The 20,141-nt window shown below is 50.7% G+C and overlaps 2 protein-coding genes across 8 annotated transcripts in view; one reads left to right on the top strand and one right to left on the bottom strand.

The window, feature by feature from the left end:
- Positions 1–20,141, bottom strand: part of LOC122363926 (rho GTPase-activating protein 45-like) — a 70,254-nt gene that overhangs the window by 4,533 nt on the left and 45,580 nt on the right. For 5 of the 7 annotated variants that reach the window (XM_043333827.1, XM_043333774.1, XM_043333800.1 and 2 more), the window contains 12 exons: positions 15,630–15,773; positions 12,889–12,970; positions 11,325–11,507; positions 10,568–10,730; positions 6,656–6,766; positions 6,090–6,218; positions 4,719–4,835; positions 1,880–2,074; positions 1,320–1,572; positions 780–968; positions 427–554; positions 80–268 (listed from right to left, as the gene is read on the bottom strand). In XM_043333827.1, coding sequence (XP_043189762.1) covers positions 80–268; positions 427–554; positions 780–968; positions 1,320–1,572; positions 1,880–2,074; positions 4,719–4,835; positions 6,090–6,218; positions 6,656–6,766; positions 10,568–10,730; positions 11,325–11,507; positions 12,889–12,970; positions 15,630–15,773 — 1,883 coding nt within the window. The remainder of the gene's footprint in view (positions 1–79; positions 269–426; positions 555–779; positions 969–1,319; positions 1,573–1,879; positions 2,075–4,718; positions 4,836–6,089; positions 6,219–6,655; positions 6,767–10,567; positions 10,731–11,324; positions 11,508–12,888; positions 12,971–15,629; positions 15,774–20,141) is intronic. The other 2 variants (XM_043333790.1, XM_043333808.1) reach the window with 1 other exon arrangement.
- On the top strand, positions 7,456–9,839 carry LOC122363980. Its single transcript, XM_043333894.1, has 2 exons — positions 7,456–8,655; positions 8,962–9,839. Exons 1-2 carry the CDS (start codon positions 7,978–7,980, stop codon positions 9,559–9,561), a joined length of 1,278 nt encoding a protein of 425 aa, XP_043189829.1. The 5' UTR covers positions 7,456–7,977; the 3' UTR covers positions 9,562–9,839.

The following is a 20,141-nucleotide window of genomic DNA, read 5'->3' as shown; positions in this document are numbered from 1 at the left end:
CTTCCCAAATAAAAAGAATAGCATCAATAAGGGATGAGAAAAATCAAAGCTGAACACCGCGCTGGAACATTCTTATCACCTTGATACCACAGCCGCGATGGTCGATCTCGGCGACACACTTGCAGACTAAGTGCGGAATCGGCGCGCACGTCTCGGCGAGGTGCTGCGACAGGTCCACCCCGAACGTGGTCATCTTCCGCGGCAGCCGCTTGTGACCGCACTGGATGGCCAGCGTCTCCACGCACTTCTTGTGGCTGGTGAGGCCGCACTGTAGGCAAGGAGGGGCGTGTCAGGCGGGAACACAGTTGATGGATGGCAATTCGTATGGCTAACGTTCAGGTTGAATCGAAACAAGAGGTCCAGCTATGAAGTTTTGCGGACAGGACACTCCCTAGGACACTACGAAGCGGAAGAGCCGGTACTGACCTCCGTGCACTCGAGGCCCTGGAAGTAGACGTAGGAGTCGCACTCGCGGCACCGTGAAGGTGTGATGAGCTTCCGGAAATGGTGCGTCACCGCCGCCTTGCTCATGGCCCGCCGCGTCACATAGCCGTCTGTGGGAGAAGAGGAGTCATGGTCATCAAGCCGTCCGTAGGGGACGTGGTTTACTAACAGCCATCAAGGGTAGAAGTCACTGTCGGTGAAGTCACCTGTCAGGGACAAATGGGGTCACTGTTAATGTGAAGCCGTTTATAAGGTAGTTCACGTAGGAATGACGTAATCAGTCTCGGCCCAGTTCGTCTCGTCTCCGGGCTTTCAATATTCCCCGTTCTCCGTACCGGTCTCCTGTTCGGTCTCCAGCTCGTCGCCGCTGCTGGCCGCCGCCAACCGTCGCTCGGCGGCCATAGGACTGGCCGTCGGGGAGGTATCCACAGACTTGGTGCTGCTGCCCACACTGTCCGTGTCAGAGGCGGGCTGAACCGACGGAGGCCACGGCTTGGTGGGCCTCGCGTTACCACCGCCCGAGTCTGCGGAAGAGGAGTGTAGTGGTCAATGGTTGCAACGAGATCAGCCGCATTTGACCGGGAAATGCATGGTGCTGATGTGACCGTAGCTCGTAGACGGAAAGCTGTACGCATTCAGAATGTCCACATTTATGACATTGCCCATTGATGTACTGCTTTACCCCTTTGTTATTTAGGTACCCCAGTATTTCATTTCTCTGTATCTTTTAAAAGCAATTGAGCTCGGATAAAAGCATCCACTCAAATATTCCAAAAAATAGAGAAAGTGGGATCAGGTTGGGCTGAAAATAAAATTCTCAGTGAAGGTTTCGAAAGGCAACCCAAATTTCGTCGCTGTCACACCGAGAGTCGCACCCGAGACGCGAGCAGCCTCGTCGGTCACCAGCTGACCGTTGCTCTTCCTGTCCCTGGCCGGCGCCGGCTCCTCAGGTCCATAGGGCTCGAACATGAACGGTCCTGAGCCGATGGCAGCGGCAGGCGGCGGGGCGGCCGAGCCCGGGGCAGAGACATCCCTCTGACTGCGGGCCGCCGGCAGCAGCCGCTTCACGAACTCGGTGTACTGCGAGCCGGGCTCGTACAGCCGACTGGACTCGCACAGCGTCTGAAACTGAGGGGAGAAGGGAAGGTGTTAGGTTGTCACGTCTGCAGACTGGACAAACACAGAGTCTGACACTGTGGGGAGGATGGGTCAGACAACTGGACTGGACTCGCAAAGCGTCTGTAACTGAGGGGGAGGAGGGAGGGGTGAGACGACCCCACTTCGCGCTGGTTCCACGTAGCAGTTATCACACCCAACAGCACATTCATCTACACCCAGAACCAATGCCGGCACCTCTCCTATCACCCATCCCCTGGTGACCTTCATCGACCGCGGCTGTTCGAGGTTTGGTGCAGACCCGAGTTGGATGACGCACCTGGACAGGCATGGGCGCCGTGGCTGTGTGCTGCAACTGGAAGTAGCTGGCCGTCACCGCCTTCATGGTCTGGTCACACTGCAGCGTCAGCTCGCGCACCTGGGTCAGCACCTCGCCCTTGACCTTCTGTAGGGCGGCGTGACGCTCGTTGGCCTCGCGCACACACTCGCGGTAGTAGACTTCGGCCTGTTGCGCCTGAAGAACAAGCACGGGTTTGGTCAGATGGGGCCAGGTGGGCTCGGAGTACTGATGTTTTCGGGTTGGGTAGGCATGGAAGGGGGTTAGAGGACCATTGTAACAAAAGTACTAAGACGCTTGCGGGAGTTTGATACACTGTGGCTCCTCCAGCATATAGCTCTCTTTTTCTTGTTCCTCCTCTCTCTCTCTCTCTCTCTCTCTCTCTCTCTCTCTCTCTCCTCTCTCTCTCTCTCTCTCTCTCTCTCTCTCTCTCTCTCTCTCTCTCTCTCTCTCTCTCTCTCTCTCTCTCTCTCTCTCTCTCTGCATTTTTCCGTCTCTCTCTCTCTCTCTCTCTCTTTCTCTCTCTCCCTCTCTCTCCTCTCCCTCACCCTCTCGCCGCGAAACAGTGCCAGAGGCTGGCAGCTGTGCCGTTCGCACCGTACGACCGAGGTGGTTACCGGGTCCGTCACAGACTGACGGCTCAATTTGTGGCTGCCGTCCGACCCCGCCTACCGCACTGGACCGGTGGGCCCTCCTTTCCCTCCGATTCGAGCAGACTCGACCGTGTCCTAGCAAACACACACTCTTAGGTCAGACCCAACCACTTGCCAAACCGGATACCCGAGCGTATAACTGCGGGCTATGTATCCCTATCAATAACGCCAGAATAACACGATAAGGGATCAACAGACTTGGTACTGTTCGAAGTAAAGACATCAGAGGCGTCAAAGTTCGACCCAAACACGATGGCAAGTTTGAAGATCTTGTCGTCAAAGAGACAGCTCAACGATAAATATAGTAAAATAAAGCCGGTAAAGGAGGACGTCCATTGATCACAAAGGCGCTCGAACACATTACGTTCAAAAGTAAGATTACGGCCGGGCAGCTATCGGTAACGACATCAAAGCGAGAGACGAGGGCTGCACGTGAGGCTCGCTGCGACTTCCATTGTCAGTTCCTAACACCGTGTCTAACTTCTAACGTCGCATGTGCTACCATCCATTCCCATCGGTCGAATCATCAATTATCAACCATCCGCCGCGGGCTGCTGGAAGTTTCAGCCGGGCGGCTCTACCATCCAGTCGATGCGAGGATCCTCAGAGCGGCACAAAGGCCGGGGCGACCGCTGCCGGGTCGCCCCCGCGCTACTTTCCGGCGGCCTCTGACGGCTCCGCTACCACACGGAAGCCGGTGAGCTCAGCTCCTGCCGCCTCGCTCGGCCGCCGCCGAGTCCCGGAGGAGCGGTGCCGAGCCGCCCGTCGGGAGCGCCGTGACAGAGGCACAAGTTTCCCAACCACTTCCCCGGTCGGTCTGTGCTATTGAACGGCGCCGCGGGCGGAGCGCCGGCTTCCCGAGAGGTGGAGGAGGGAGGGAGGGAGGGAGAGGAAGGGAGGGAGGGAGGGAGGGAGGGAGGGAGGGAGGGAGGGAGAGAGAGAGAGAGAGAGAGAGAGAGAGAGAGAGAGAGAGAGAGAGAGAGAGAGAGAGAGAGAGAGAGAGAGAGAGAGAGAGAGAGAGAGAGAGAGAGGGAGACGATGTTCTGAACAAGGGTGGCAGGCTTTATCCATCTCAGTAATTCAATTTTTGATATAACATTTAATGGGATTGGAATAAATGAAAATAAATACATTTAAGGCATTCAGGAAGACTCTTTCCGCATTCAGGAAGTCGTATGCGAGAGCCTATTTAAATACATTGTAATTCTTCCCGCAGCAATCGCATGCGAGAGGTGCGTGCGATTGATGCGAGCGTGCTTCCATGTATTTGAATAGGCTCTCGAGTCTCGCATGCGATTTCCTGACTGCGGAAAGTCTGTTTCAGGCTTTTTAGGTACCCATTTGCCATTAGTTACGATAACATCTTCATTGTCTAACGAGCACCCGTCCCTACCTTAAGTGCGCCCTGATGGAAACCCAAACAGAGTTAAAATAAAAAGTCGGCAAGTACGCCACCAAAAGTTGACACAAACTTCTACAGAAACCGGCTTATCAGCCCCTGAATGCAAAACTTCCCAACTTGGTAAATCTATTTCCGTAAAACATCTTAGCTTCGATAATGGCTGTAGAAGCCTGTTAAAGCTTTGGCTCAAATGAGGTAAACAAGTAGGAAACGACAACACTTTGCAATGTATCAGATATTAAGAACGAATGTTGCATTAACAACCACTTAAATAACTAAAATACATTCCCGGCATTGCAATTGCACCTCATCGTCGTATCTCTAGGAATCTTGTATCGGACGGTTCGGACCATAAGTTCCACCTCATCAATGAAGCATTGCTAAAGGTCACGTCAGGCAGACGAGAGACCCCGAGCCGTGACCTCTCGGACTCTGATGGAGAGCTGGCGAGAGCGAGGGTTTGCAGGCTCTCAGACTCTCCATTAGGTCGGAATACCGAAAAGGCACAGGGTTGAACGCCTGCCAAGCTGACAGCGCGACTGTTTTTAAAAGCATTGACCACTAAAATCGACAAATAATAAGGTACACTAAGAAGGGCGTTCCTGAAGGGCGTTCGTACGAACTGCGGCCGTTTCATAGACCTCTGGTACACTTGTATGAACGCTTCATAGAACTATGGCCGTTTGTATGAACCGATTTCCTGTAGATAACGGCTGTCATCGGAGTCACCTGCTGGCTGCAGTAGCAAGTACAGGTGAGGTTTTACCTTTTCGAGCGCGTCCTCCTCCAGTCTGCGCTTCTTCTCGGTGCGGCTAGCCTCGGTCTGTTCCCCCGCCTCGGCACGCAGAGCCACCTCCTTGGCCCGCTCGTACTCCTGCTGGCGCTGTGGACGGGAAGGAGGGTGAGGTCAATAAAGGGTCAGGTCATAGGTTGAGGCCACTTAAGAGTTAGGCCACTGCAGGGTCAGGTTAGGGTGAGGTCCATGAAGGGTCAGGTCAGAGGGTGAGGACAATGACGGGTCAGGGCAAGGAGGGAGTTCACTGGAGGGTCGGGTCATAAATTGAGGTCACTGAGGGCCGAGGGGTTAGGTCACAGAAGGAGATCACTGAAATGTAAATGAACGAATAAAGCAGATGGTCGTAAAATAAATGGGGATAAGTCAGCCGCTCTTTCCACATTGCATTATCATACACAGGAAAAAGAAAAGGTAATCGTGTTTCGTCACGTCCCATTAGCAGCATAGGTGGATCGATCCTGAAGTGTATGCTCCTAATTATTCTTATCATAATGAATGGACTTCGAATCAGTTGCGATTCTTTCACATAAGTACAATATATGTAATAGCGTTGGGCTATTCCTTATGTGTGATAACGAGAGGTTATTACGTTTGAAGCGTCTAGAGTCTTGCCTTGGCCGTAAACACAGCACTTGAATGACCAGACAGCTAATAATTCAGCCCTGTCGTTCTCTTCCATCAAACTCTTCCCTCATGTCCTCCCGTCGAACATAGTCCTCGCGATGCCCCAAGCCTTCACTTGCACAGCCGAAAACTCTCCCGGCGACCACCCTCGGCGAGGCTGCCGCAGCGACCTGGGGTTACCCCCCCCCCCGGCCAGGTGTCGGCCTCGACGGTCGATGACGTCATTGTGACGTCAGAGCGGCTCACAAACATTGGTGCGCCGCTCACGCAGCCGGCGAGCGCTGAGAGATGCGAGCCACGCCGACGTCGGTCGACGGTAGCCGACGGCACGGGCGGGCCGGTCGAACGGAGACGGGGCGGAGGGACCGAGACGGGGCGGAGGGACTGGAGTGGTGGGATGGATGGGAGAGACTCGCATGGGAAGCGGTGGGACGGACAATACGCATCGTGATGGGAGCTATTTGGAAATAAATGAGCCGATCATGTACAGCGTGGTACATCTGACCCCATAAGCTGCCATCAAATAATCGATGGCGTTTTTCGAGTCATCTGCTCGCAAATTGCAGCAAATTGCCTTGCTAAGCTGTAAGCTGATCGGAAAGTTTGGTGTGTCGAGAATAGAGACGATAAAGCGATAAGTACAACATATAGCAAACTTGCACGAGTAGGTACTGCTTTCTTCTCACAGTGCGAGAAAAAGACGGCAGAGCAGCATACCTGTATGTAGATCATCTTGGCTTTGCGCAGGTTGGCCACCGTTTCATGCATCCGTTTCAGCTCGCGGTGCCAGAGCTCCTTGATCTGCTTCCTGCTGCGTTCGTGTTCATTTCTGCGCGCGCCCAGCGGCTGTCGACAGCGGCAGAGTGGGCAGAGTGAGCGGACGCGGACAGTCTCCGAGTTATCGTGGACTGCCGCGCTGCCGACCCGCGCAGCGTCGTGATAAGCGCTATTTCCCGGTTGGCTAGCATGGGATAATGCCGGGATGAGGCAGGGAATTCGCCGCAAATGCCGCCTGATGATACCCACGCCTTCTGAACGCTGAACGACGTCCTAAAGGCTATAACTAGCTACAGGCATTTACCAAGAAACCAATACATTATAGATTATACAAACATAATAGAATGACAATGCATCAATCGTACATTCCTTTCTCCTAATGTGAACGCTAATAACACAAATTGTGCAAACGTGTAGATATGAAACCATTAGCGATGGAAAATGTAATGCCTATAAGCGATCAGCATGCCATACACCCATACGGTCTTTCCGCATCATATACGCACCTCGATGAACTTGTGCCCCTGCAGCAGGGAACAGGTGTTCTGGATGTTGGCAGAGTTCTCCAGGTCCTGGTCCAGAGCCGTGCAGTAGATAGATTGGAATGGTAGAAAGCTCTGCCATCCACAAATGCGACATGTCAGCGACTGAGTTATATAAACTGCATAAGGTAGGTTTATGTATAGGTGGTCTATAAATGCGTTTATAAATACAGCTTGCTATCACAGTGACCAAACAACAAAGCTGGTCCTAAAGACGGTAGGCCCAAGATTACTTACAGGCCTACGTAATCTGATTTTTCCACAAAGGTAGAACTTTCCCGTTACAGTAAAAGCTCTTTTTCATTCCAGCAGCAGCTGAATGGGTCGCAAGACGTCCTATGACATCCGCAATGTCAAAGGTAAGGCTCAGAGCCGGCTAATAGCCCGGATGCGGCGCCATCGTCTGGCCCTGTCTCACGGGCGTCTGTTGCTTCCAGGCTGCTGCGCCCGCCGACTCGTATGCCGTCTCCGGAAGTCCAAACAAGGCGCGGCAACAATAGGTCGCAGGAAGTACACATGAGGCCATCACACGGCACGTCTGTCGCAAGGCTTTGTTCAAAGGACTATTGCTACAAGCGCGTATGGCCTTGTTCAGGTGCGTGCGGCCCGCTGCAGATCCGGGTTATTAATTCAACGACTGACCGGTTCTGCAGAGGTTTCCGCGTCGTTCCTCGAATAAGCTTATGCGCTTGCCGCATGACGCTCCTTATATGATCGCGCTGTGCGTGCAAGATCCTGTATAAAAGCGTGCGTGAATTATTTCCAAGTTGATATGCCCTAACTTTGAGTATTGCAGCTGGGGAGCCAAATGTGTTCCTCGGCGAGAATACTTTCCGGAAATCACCAAAGAATCACTTTCATGGCCCGGCATCACGTCATGCATTTCTATTCCAGCAAAAACTAGATTTTGTGGCGTCATTCATTATGATCCCTGCCTTCATTTCCGCTGGTACCTACTCCCACAGTACAATGCCACCTATCGTGTTGATAAGATTACAGGGCATACTTGTCAACCGATCATTACAATTTCGGAAGCTATCGACAATCGTTTAGTCAATACCACGACATCCGATCAAGTTATTACAAATTCCGGCATTGAACTGAATGTCTTAGGTACCTATGACCAGCCCCTATCCCTGCCATCCCCATACCTCGTCCAAAACGTCCATGACTTTTCTGACTCACATCTGGAATCCGCTTCTTCTCCATCTCAGCCTACCCCAGGTCAATTGGGTGACATTCAGGCCCCCAAACCGCTGTCTACCGATTTTATTTTTAGCCCCCTCATGGTTGATTGCACTAACTACGAAACAACCCTTCGATGCCATATCCCTCAAAGTTACATTTCGGTTATCCAGAATCAGCGTCCTAATATCCTTCCTCGCGCCGTTCATAACCACCATCTTTACATTAATTCGGACGGTGTTTTGCAATCTAAACTACTTCGGAGTGCCCCAGTAAATATTCACATACGCTTCAATGACATGTCCCTTGCCATATCCCATTACAAAATTTGTCCTCGTATTGAATCGATTGATTCAGTCACTGGGTGTCATTCATGTCCAGTGGCTGCCAAAATTATCATACGAGCCAAATCCATCTGCTCTCCAGGTACGGTATCCGTATCCTTCAATAATATCCCACTTTCATCCCGTGCAGTGGCCTTATCCACTGACAGCTCCCTCGTGACAATTCAGTTCGTTACGTCGGTCCCCTGTCACGAGGAAAGACTGTGTCTTTACTATAACGAAATTAAAAGCTGTGAACCCGTCTCTTTCTGTTTAGATACCCCGACTCTTTCCCTCACCCAGCGCAATGAGACGGTCGCCCAGTCCACAGCCGTTATTCACTCTAGTGGTCTCTTTGATTCTTTTCTTTCGACCACTTCTTCATTGGGAACTACACTACAGCAGGGTCTCTACTGGTTCTTCGCTATTATCGCCGCTATCTTCATCTTTTCGATGGTAATCAATCTATGCCGTCGATAGCCCCTATACATACATCTTGGCTATATCATTTCTCCGGCTGCTCGTCAAGACCTTCATTTTCGGTTGTATCACCATGTACTTACGGCTAATGTCATGGCGGTCTGGCGGCAACTATCTTGATGTGTTGCCCCACATGTTTCATATGCATACCTACTTGCATCCACTTCAGCCAGATCGCCATAAAAAAAAAAAAAATCATGTATAGTTTTTAAGAATTGTATATGTCTGTTCGTTTATCTCGTGTACGTATGTGCCATTGACGAAAGATTTTGTATGTTGCAGACAGCCGATCATACTCGCATCGCCTGTTGCTGCATGCCGACTCACTCCTCATGGGCCACAATGGACTGTCAAATACACACGGCTGACCGATCTTCACGTCTCCGCTGCCTGGCCAAGGGCCCGGCCGGCAGCCGAGACGTCGAGTACCCGCCGAGTCAACCACACCGCCACTGGTACCTGACTCCATGGCGATTATCCGGCGTCGCATTCACGGGACCACATTACCCGAGTGCGGTCAAAATCGCCCTACAAGTACAATCGCCACAAAACCATGGTCCGGTACCAGTGCATCGACTCGAGACGTCCCCGTCGACTTCTGCTCGCGCACCATCCAGAGGTCCCCTCCACCAACGGCCGTCGCTGTCGACTCCAGCCAGTTGCCACCACAATCACTGGCCGCCAGCAGTCGACAGTACCGCCCGCTCCAGCCGGCCGCGCCTTCTGTCACTGTCCACTGACGGTGACCTCATCGGCGCGGCTCTGTCATGGGCCGGGATCTCGGACATCAAGATCCGGAGAACCTACACATCTCCGCGCTGCGAGCAAGTCACCCACCAGCTCGGGACGTCTACTTCTTCACTCGGTCGTGTGTTGTTCTGACGCCTCCTATTGTCGGCTCATGGGGGAGGGGAGGTAATGTCGCAAGGCTTTGTTCAAAGGACTATTGCTACAAGCGCGTATGGCCTTGTTCAGGTGCGTGCGGCCCGCTGCAGATCCGGGTTATTAATTCAACGACTGACCGGTTCTGCAGAGGTTTCCGCGTCGTTCCTCGAATAAGCTTATGCGCTTGCCGCATGACGCTCCTTATATGATCGCGCTGTGCGTGCAAGATCCTGTATAAAAGCGTGCGTGAATTATCAAATACAGAGAGTGCTCGAGACCGGCTTTGGGGACGCATCGGCACACCGAACCAAGTAAGTCGGCAATTCCACCGGCCGACACGTCCACAGACAATGGAGACGCTCCGTTTCAAGGTCGCTGCTTTCAGTTTCAACACGGCCGGATATGGTGCCGCCTAACGGGGACGTTGGAACACTCGGAGGGGATATGGAGCACCGTCTGAGAAATATGGAGCACTCCCTGAGGAGGCATTGGAACCCGTGTGATTGGAACACCATGTAACATGGTTGTGGAACCTTGTCTGATATCTGGGGAATATGTAATGTGGAATTATCTGACGGCATCAGGCATGTGTGGGCGATGTGGACCGTCTTACATGTGTTGTGGGACATTCATCAACTGAGGTCAGGGTGCAATATGTAGAGCACCGTCTGACGGGATACTGGCCATCGTTCAAGGAGGCTGCATGAGACACCGACAGTGGAATAGGGTAGGGGACACTATCTGACGAGGCATGGGGGGGGGCACTGGAAAGTGGGGATGTGGGACACTTACCGATTAACGTAATGAAGCACTGGGACACTTACCAACTAACGTAATGGAGCACTGTCTGACGAGAGATATTTAACACTTTCCGAGTTGCTGTGTACTGCCTGACACCGCACGCCACCTAACAACGGGACACACTGACAAACGAGGGATATGGGCCCTTCCTGACAGAGCGATATGGGCATCGTCTGATTCCCGACCACCCAGCTGCACTTACATCCTCCTTCAGCGCACACCGCATGGTCTGTGCCAGTTTGGCGGCGTTCTTGGCGTATTCCATCTCCAGCCCGGTCCGCTTCTCCACGTAGGTGAGCACATCCTTGGCGTATTTGGACCAGACCTTGGCGCGATGCAGGGCCACCTCGACGCCCTGGTCCAGCCTGCGGAGGGAGGGCGCGGCCTGGTGTTACAATCTGGCCCGGCGGCGGGAGACGACCCAGTCGTAAACACGCCCCGGAGGCCTCGGCATCCGTCACACCCAACATCAAAGGCCGAGCCGCCGCGCCACCGGCACACCCGGCCGACTGCCGACGGTTTTTACAGCAGCTTGATGGTTCGCTTAAGTAACCGCAAGTGATTTCCAGGTCGAAATCTTAATGAGTTACACTAGGCGCCACTTCTGGCAAAAATACACTGCCAATAAACAAAACGTGGTATGGTCCTGGGTGATTGGGCGGGCCATGGGCCACAGCTTCTGTTCAAGGAAACGAACAAAAAGACATGAAATCAATCAAAAGCCATGTTGCATTTAGAAGCCGTTTTACGAGCTTACTAACTTGCCAATTGCCATCATCCGCATGCGTCACCACATGTCCCCCATAGGTAGTCAAGACAATGCTCGATGCCCGTTACACTGCCGTAAGTGATAGAGGGTCGTCAGAGCGTAACCATCAATGGAATGGAGCTTTCATCGGTAAAAGTGTGCTGGATCAAAGCACCGACCTGCTGGGGAGGCAGGGGTCATGAGTCCTCACCGGTGCAGCGTGGCGTCCAGCTGTTGCGGCGTCAGCTGGCTGGATGCGCCGGTTTCGTCTCGCGACTCGACCGTGGCCGACTCCGTGTCCGAAGCGAGGTTCTCGCACGACTTCGCTTTGGAGGAGGATGAAGTGAGGACGGTGGACGACGAGTCCAGGTCGCCCATCAGATACTCGGACACCCTGAGAAAGACGGGGACGGGTCCATTACCAGATACTCGGTCAACATTTCTCTCGTGACTAATGACTCACGACCAATGAGTTCGGAATACCATTAGACACACATATATTCTTATACAAAAAGAGCATATGGTAGGTAATCGATTTTCGGACATTGATGTAAAAAGAGTCCGGGTCACAAAAAAAAAACTCTGAGCACTCTGCCAGTTGCCACGATATGAAGAACTCGACTCTGTCCGTTTTCTACTGTGATTAAATTAAGCACGTCCACTAGGCACATAATGAATCCAGGATATTTAATTTCATGTTAATTCCGCACTAGAAATGACTTTCTCAGAAACGACTTTCTCATTTCTAAGGGCTGAAGGAGGCAGATTTCATAAACATTGTCCCATTGCAATAAGCAGGTACTCGCAGCTGAAAGTCGGACCAATGCCGTCTTAGCTCCTAGTTAGTCGCACTCTTCATGCCCCCTGTCTGAACAATGAACAACTGAAGGTATAGCAGCTTATGCCATCAACAATAAAATATTCATATGAGAAGCATTGATCGGCCTCAGCAGAGATGGATTGAGGAAGTGGTCCCACGGGCCGCCGGGCGTTAGGCGCAAATGCGAACCGTTGGACTGGCGAGTTGGCACACCGCCCTTTCGAAAGGCAGACGGGCCTCAGTGCTTTGCGACGTATAGGTTAGGACATTAAATTTACGTGCTCGATGTGATACATAAGTGCCGCGAACTCGATACATACTTGGCGTCTTTTTTTAAGTGCAGTCTTGGCCCAACGCTGAATCGTCATCTTCTATTTTATGTCACACTTCCGCCCTCCTTGTCTTTTTTGTTTTATTTTCCCTTCCTCGCCCTCTCTCCAATCTCTCGGGAGAGGCTGATATCGGCCGTCGCCACTGATGGCTGCAATGGGCTGCTACACTCTGGCAGATATTACTCTGTGCATGTTCGCTCTTATCGATGCGGCACATACATGACTGGTCGCGATTATCGCCCACCAGGCCGCGTCGGCGGAACGTCGTTCCCGACGACTCGATGCCTGTCCGCCGCGAGCTCGGCGCCGCGCGAGACGAGCCAGTCTCTACGGTGATACCAGAGCCCAGACCATGCTGTGATCCGGCAGCAGCCGCTCTGCCCCGAACCGCTCCATTGGTCTCCATGACAACATATGATGCAACGTGATCGATGTTGAAGAAAACAAAATGTCTACGGGCTGATAGTCTCCTGAAAATGCAAAGGCTGGTGCCCTTCGATACCCGAGCACGAGTTACGGACCCATCCATGGATGCTGTTTATTGTTGAATTTCGAAGTATGAACAATGCACGAATCCTCGGACGGGGAAAGGTTGAAAGTTGAAACAGAATCGGTAAACTTACCGGCTACTGAAGGCCAGGGCTAGCTGGTCGATGGACTCGAAGAATTCCGTGGGGTCCGCGCGCTCATCTTCGTACCCGTGCTCTGTGGGAGCACAGAAACAAACCAAGTTACGACGGAGAACGACAAAACGACGGTGAGAGCAAATTAGATAAGCATGCTATCCGCTGTCAAAATAATGTAAGAAATAAAACTAGAAAATCATTCAATATGGGTTGGAACAGATATGGATGACAGCAAATACAAATGATGTGCAGTCCCTTCGGTCCACACCATCGAACATCGTTCAAATCGAACAACACTGTCCCAAGACAAATATGACGCGGCAGACAAAGGGAGTGGCGCTGCCCTCGATGGACGGCATGCCATCGGTCGCCGGAGAGCCTCGTGATTGCCATCGTATGATTGCCACCTCCGGCGGCGGCGGCGCCTCTGGCTCCCGACCTCCGACCCATGTAATCAATCAGAGGCGCTCTGCAGGGACGGCCGGCGTGCCCCGCGGCCGCGCTCACCCCCATATATCGGACGGGCACCGGCACCGGCAGGCCGCCCGACATGGGGCGTGGCCGTGAGCGGTGGAGGAGGGGCGAGCACGGTGCTCATGAGCCCGAGCACCGTGCTCTTGATCTTGAGCACAGTGCCTCCAGCTCGAGAAGGTTTTGGTAGCCACTGTTACGGCTTCCATATTCTGAGCGTGGTGCTCCCAGCCGGTAGCAACAGTGGCGGATCCAGGGGGGGGGGGGCAAAATGGGCATTTGCCCCCCCCCCCCCCAAACGGCATGATTTTAACATTACGCCTATGGACGATGCATGGAAAGAATCGATAAATTTTTATGGTTTGCCCCCCCCCCCAAACCTCTGAGCTGGATCCGCCTCTGGGTAGCAATCACTTATCCTAGCATGGTAATCCCAAACCCGAGTGCAAGGTTCTATGTTCCAGCCAGAGCTCTCAATCGGAAAGCCCAACGCTTTTATCCGTGCCAGCACGAAACGAAGGGAGAACGATTTTGTGTTGACGTTGGTAAAACACGATTTTTCAATAATTTGTTCAATGCAGCTCTTTCGTCGCCAGACTTCAATAGTAACAATTGAATGAACTAGAAATGGCGAGACATTTTCATGTGCCGCAAATCACAAGTGAATTTAATTGCCTCTGCGATAATCAACTTAACCAGTCGGGCAGCCGACACTAAGAGCGCCCAAAAGGCGGCCACCGCACTTATCGACTCAAGCGTGAAACAGGTCATGTCTAGAATTAGACGACCTCATGGACATCACTAAATCAGGCAGACCAACAGAAAGCCGAACCAGTGGGAGAGGCACCTTGGAAATGCAGTGCTAGAAACGTTCAAACAGGCGTCGATTATACAGTTGTGAATTTTAGAGTTGTGGAGTGGACAGAACAGAGCACATATCATGACAAATATCTGTCAATTGGGTAAACACGAGTCTCAACAGCTCGTGGGCGACAAGCGGTAGAAAAGATGGAAATCGTGTGGTCACAGAGTCACTAACCTGACTCTACGCCAAGGTCTTCTAGGTCATAAAACAAACAACTTTATAATGACTATCCACATTGTTAGTTCGCCATTTTGTCTCTTTGTCTTCCACCAATCTAACTAGCGGCATGTCAGGGCCGGAGCGGCGTGTGATGTCCTTCACAATTCCGACCAAACATAGTCGCCCACTCCGCCGGACGCTTCCCTTCCCCCTACGGGCAGATGACCTTCTAGATCTTCGTTCCGATTACGGCTCGGACTGGCCTCTAGGTCCGGTTGGCTCCAGCCTAACAGACCAGGGCCTCTGGATACAGAAGTTGCCGGATGTACCAGCAACCCTCCTCTCTTTAGCCACGCCTCCATGCTGGAGTTGGCAAGGCGATTTTGGACAAAATATAACGGAAGCCCAAAAGCAAGTGATGATCGCTGTGTTCGGGTCCAAACAACAAACTGTTCACTTATTTTGTCTACAAGGACGTTAAGTACGCATAGGTATGTAAATAACCCTCATGTAGTCCGCCGCCCCGCTGCCTGCGCCAATTCCGGCGACATTGGCCCAATTCTCACGACGTTGAGTCGTTTCCCAGTGGTCAAGTTATCAAGTTCACAGTCTGGGAACTCACTATTTGCTGATTATGTGACCGGCTGTGTTCCGTCTATATAGGAAAATTGGAGCACCGTCATTTCAAGAAATGCGGACATCAAAAAGCTACCAGTGACTGCCAGCCACTGGAACACAAAATCACTTGAAATATTCTGTCCCAGATCAAGGACAATACTGAAAGAAATGGCTAAATAACCTTTCATATGTCATTGGTAATCAATTACATAATATGTTCTTAAAACTAAAATGCAATTAATGTCAAGTATGTATATTTCGGTGAAATGGCGTTAAAAAATTGTATGTTCTGTAGCGAAAAAATTCCCGGTTGATCGCTGTTATTCCCAATCACACCTCAGACCAGACTGCATCGGTCTGTGTTGATTGGACCACAAATTGGTCCCGGCTTTAATTGACAGCAAACAGTGTTCCAATAGGTGACACGCCAAACGTTACCCCTCGCTAATAGTTCACCAGCCAAACGGCTGTGTCTCCCAATCACTTGTAACCTGTCCAAAGGTTTGCTTCTGCTCGACATTTAACCTGCCCAAAGGTTCACGCCCGCTCGACATTGAAATGAACATTCCCAAAGGATCGCAATCGCACTTACGTTTGACCCGCCCAGAGGTTCACCCCCACTTACGTTTGACCTGCTGGATGAGAGCGCCGGCAGCCATGAAGAGCTCGGTGCTCTGCAGAGGTGCGTACCGCTCAAGCACCGTGCGCAGGATTCGTAGCACCTCGCCGAGCCGCTCGTGGGCCGCCACGCGCAGCGTTTCCTGCTTATCTGTCGGTGAAACGTAAAGGGAGTACACGGTTACCTGATGGGAAGACAGTGAAATCTTGGGTCATCAGGTTTGTGGTCACAGCAAACGACCTATAGATTGTGAAAAAATATGTACCGAAAACTTGTACACAGGTTACAGCTACGTTCGATATTATATCGTGTGCTGGTGGTGGTGGATGCATTCCATTGATCATGTTAATTTTTAACTAAATTTAAGTCTCTCTATTACAAACGCTTCCTACTCTGCGCTATTAGTCATCACCGGCCGCCTCAGCCTCCCCAAGGCCGCCAGTGCTGTGGGTCACCGAGGAATCGTTCCAGTGAACCACTGCCTCCAGCCGAGGCGGTGGGGTCGGCCGCTCGAGTGACCTATGGAGGAATCTCGGAGACCGGCGTTAATTAACCAGGCGCGCTCGGTCAGCGCAATTAGCTGGCCACATACTGCCCCGGGCGGTGGTAATTGGACCACAGATTGTCCCCGCCTCCAGCTGACAGAGCTCAGTGCTCCGCGGCAGCCGGCGCGCGGCGGAACACAGCAGCAACTGGAGCTCCGCTGGAGAGGGTGTTTGATACGGCAATATGGGCAATGACATGCATGTGCTTTAGCCTATATGCATGGACAATCGTTAGTTTTCTAGCACTGCATTCGCCTGACATGTAAAACTGTAGACGTAGGCATGGTCCGTCATTGTACTTTTCAGACAACGGTGCTTCTGGCATTTAATACAACAGCTGATCTGACGGTTCAAAATGAATTTGAGACAGATAAGATACTCTACAATAAACATATTTCAATAAAATGTATTTGCAACCTTGGCAGCTGGGTGCATTTTTTGACCAAAGACAATCATACTTGGGATCTTGGTATCAGTGTGGGCACTTTTCCTCGATGAACCGATCGATGATCAATGGAACATCATTTGTATAACATTGAAAGTCCAGGCATACCTATAGGCATGTGATACATATGTAGGTGTGGCATGCTGTTTGTTGCCTCGACTCGATAACAATGCAAGTGTTCAGAGAGACGGACATGGTTCACGCCTGAACACCCATCTGTCGAGATGTCGCCAATTTGCGTCGAGCAGAGCATTACATAAGTGCAGCGCGTGTAGGCGCCTCCGTCGGCCGTCGCTGCGGGAGTACCGGGCCGCGAGCGTCGGCGGCAGGCCGGATCTATAGGAGGAACTGCGCGCGGCATTGAACCGACTCCGAGCGGCTGTCGGAGCCGACGGGCGGGCGTCGAGCGTGCTAATCAGACCGGCTGATCGGATCGGTTTGGAGTGTTTGGTATCCGCCGCAGACACAGACCTCTCGGGAGGGGCAAGGTTGGAGATTGGAGAGACGTTCGAATTGACCGAAAACAAGACGACCGACATCTCAACTAGGACGTTTACTGGTTTGAGTTTACATGAACCAGCAAGACGAACTGACGAACGGTCAGGCGGATCAGTAAAACGAACTAAAAGTAACAGCTTGCAGCAGAGACCAATACTAGAGATAGTGGCGAGAACGATTGGCGATCAGCAAAGACCGAACCTCAAAAGTTGTCTGTCACAGCTGAGATCGAGCTTCTAAAGTTGTCTGTCACAGTGGAGACAGTGCCGCTAAAGTTGTCGGCCTCAGCGGATGCTCGCATTAAACGGAGGTTATAACTGACGTCCTGTGCTACATAGGATCTTTTACCCTCAAAATACGATATCAAGCAAACCTTTTGCCGTTTTCTTTAAATCAAAATTGTGTGTTATACCCAATATCGCCCTTGTTTGTAAAAACTGAGTAGTAAGACGGTTGAAACCCAAAATAAGCCGATTTTCTTCGGATATTTATCGCCCCAGCGAGTTCGTTCTAACTTGCTTGGATGATCATAAGCCTTCTTAATTTCTCAGAGCGTTAAATGTGGATAACCGAATCAGAACATTTCAATCAACGATGAATTAAACTGGATGTTCTCTATAGTTCGGCAGTTCAGCACAGAAGCTTTGTCATTGGTTTTGCTTTCTGTCCGATGAAGAAAACTTGTCCTGAAGACTGATATATGTCCTGAAGACTGATTTTAGTTACCTAGCAGAAGACTGCCAATTTTTTCTTCACTGTGTTAGGCAGGCAATTAATGTTGGTACTTACAGACCAAAGGCGGTCTTATGCCAGAACCAGCCAGGGTGACTAGTGATCGAAGTTGATCTCGTCTGGTTAAATTTAACACAAAAATCTAAAAACGGTATCATTATCCAAAATAAGCGAATAGTCACTAGCATTGCCTGGTGCGGTTGAAGGATATTCAATTCATATGTGATTATTTTGCCTTGATGTAATAAGAACTCTTTTGTTGTTGCTACGTCATATTTAACCCTCGCCCGCACATGCGGGGGGGGGATGGTTGCCCCCCCCCCCCCCAGGTAGTCTTTCGGCTCTGCACTCGACATTTTCAGAGCTAGAAGGCTGATTTGTCGTATAGCTGCTCCTATATCCTTTCTTGATGTCCACTGAAAATTTCAAATTTCTGTGATTTTTTGTTTCGGAGATATGACCTTGTTTTTCAGGTCATGTCATGACCCAAATGGCCAATTCTCAACATCTTACGTTTGCTATGGGCCTTGTGAGCCTTTGACACCTTGATTTCGGCCTTTTTTGCCAGTCTTACCTCCCACCTATCATGGAACATGTTGTTCGACGATGTACAGGTGTCAAGGTCAGGGTCAAGATCAACCTCGGTCATCTAAGATAATTGCGTTTTAGGCAAGCTGAATTTACTTTTTGTGAAGTTTTTTGACTGCATTTTTGGTAAAAGCTTCTCAGATCATGATTTCATGTAAAATGGACACATAAACAATCGGTGCACACATCAGTATACACACAGACACACACAGACATACAAACACATATAATTGACCTTGACCTAACTTGACCTGAAATGACCTCAGCAGCAAAAATCTGGTCGGGTAGTGTGACAAAGAGGTTCTAGCTGGCTTGGCACCAGAAAACGGCATCGTCATCGGTATATGCTAAGCAGCGCACTTGATATCCAACGGTGACCCAAAACAGCAACATTTTTTAGTTTGACCTGACCTGGAAGGTCAATGACTGACCTCAGAAGGTAAAACTGGGTATCATTGGATTCGTCTCTTCCCAAAGAATCTTTTTGGTGTTTACCGCTAAGCTCTATCTCCAACAGGAACGAAATGGCGCGGGGGGGGGGGTGGCAACCCCCCCCCCCCCATGTGCGTTCTAGGATGGGAAAATGGCATGTGCGGGCGAGGGTTAATAGTTTTAACCATTATAAATGACACAGATAACAGTAGCACTACCGTTATCTGTGTAAATGATAATCTAACTACTTAGAGAAGTATCACTCCTCGTTGGTTCAAATGAGCCTCGTGTGATTTGTTCAACATTCCTGTTAGTTGGAAGCGCAATGGAACATAGGGTAGGTGGGGCATTCCACGATAGATCGTACCAGGCCCGTCGCCCTCATCCCTCAGATTTTAAATGAAAATCCGTCCTAGGGGTAATCATAGGCCCCAAAGCGGTGGGGAGGGGGCGAGGGAGGGGGCAAAATATCAGACTTCTCAGATCAAAACTTTTTGAGTTATATTGCATTACATTTTTTTAACTTCGGTTTGTAACGGTGAGTTTGATGGCCTATAACTCAAGAACGGGTCAAGCTACCAACAAACAGTAAACAACACTAAGTTTGCGATGAATCAAAAATTAATATTACCATTTAAAAATTCCAAACAAAATTTTTCATTGTTGAGCAAAAACCTTAATCTTTTTTCATTTGCCTCTAATGACCTTTGGGACCAAAATTTTTCAAATTTTTATTTTTTCAAAATAAACTTCATGTCATTGCAAATCGACATGCAAAAAATTAGAAAGGAGCTCTTTCTATAAAATCCTCATTTTCCCGCAAACAAAATGGGTTTCGGAGGGGTTGATACGACCCCAGCACGCCGTTTCGCTTCTAATAGAGCTAGAGCCTAGCGGAAAAAACGAGCGTGTGTGCCGCAACAAGTCGCAGCGATTGGTACCCGATTTTAAGGTCTCAATTTAACCGGTAGCGTCTGAGGTCAGGTCAAGTGACTGAAGTTACGGGTTCGGTTTTTAGTAAATAACTTCGCAAAAAAATGGCCGCAGAGCCGCGATTTTGGCATCATTGTGTTCGCCTTGCTCAGGTGCATCGAATGGTATACTTTTTGCTAGGGTGAGGTCAACTTAAGCAGTTGACCTCGGATCAAGGTCAGGTCAGAGCCCCTCAGGTCACGAAGCTGGGCAAAGGGTATCATATGGCATATCATTCGATTCGGAAGGTCTTCCCGAGTCCATTGGTGGCTTTCCCGACTCTCTAGCTCCATTTGATCGGGAGTT

This window comes from Amphibalanus amphitrite, unplaced genomic scaffold (genome assembly GCF_019059575.1).
Source record: "Amphibalanus amphitrite isolate SeventyFive unplaced genomic scaffold, NRLGWU_Aamphi_draft 000027F_arrow, whole genome shotgun sequence".
In the NCBI taxonomy this organism is placed as follows: Eukaryota; Metazoa; Arthropoda; class Thecostraca; order Balanomorpha; family Balanidae; genus Amphibalanus; species Amphibalanus amphitrite.
Note: the sequence above shows the minus strand (reverse complement) of the source record. Positions and strands in the feature narration are given on the sequence as shown.

Bases quoted from the DNA above. Each gene is read 5' to 3' on its own strand.
- LOC122363980 (XM_043333894.1), top strand. From the start codon at position 7,978: ATGGTTGATTGCACTAACTACGAAACAACCCTTCGATGCCATATCCCT. The intron at 8,656-8,961 runs GTAATCAATCTA...TGTATGTTGCAG, and splicing joins CTATCTTCATCTTTTCGATG to ACAGCCGATCATACTCGCAT.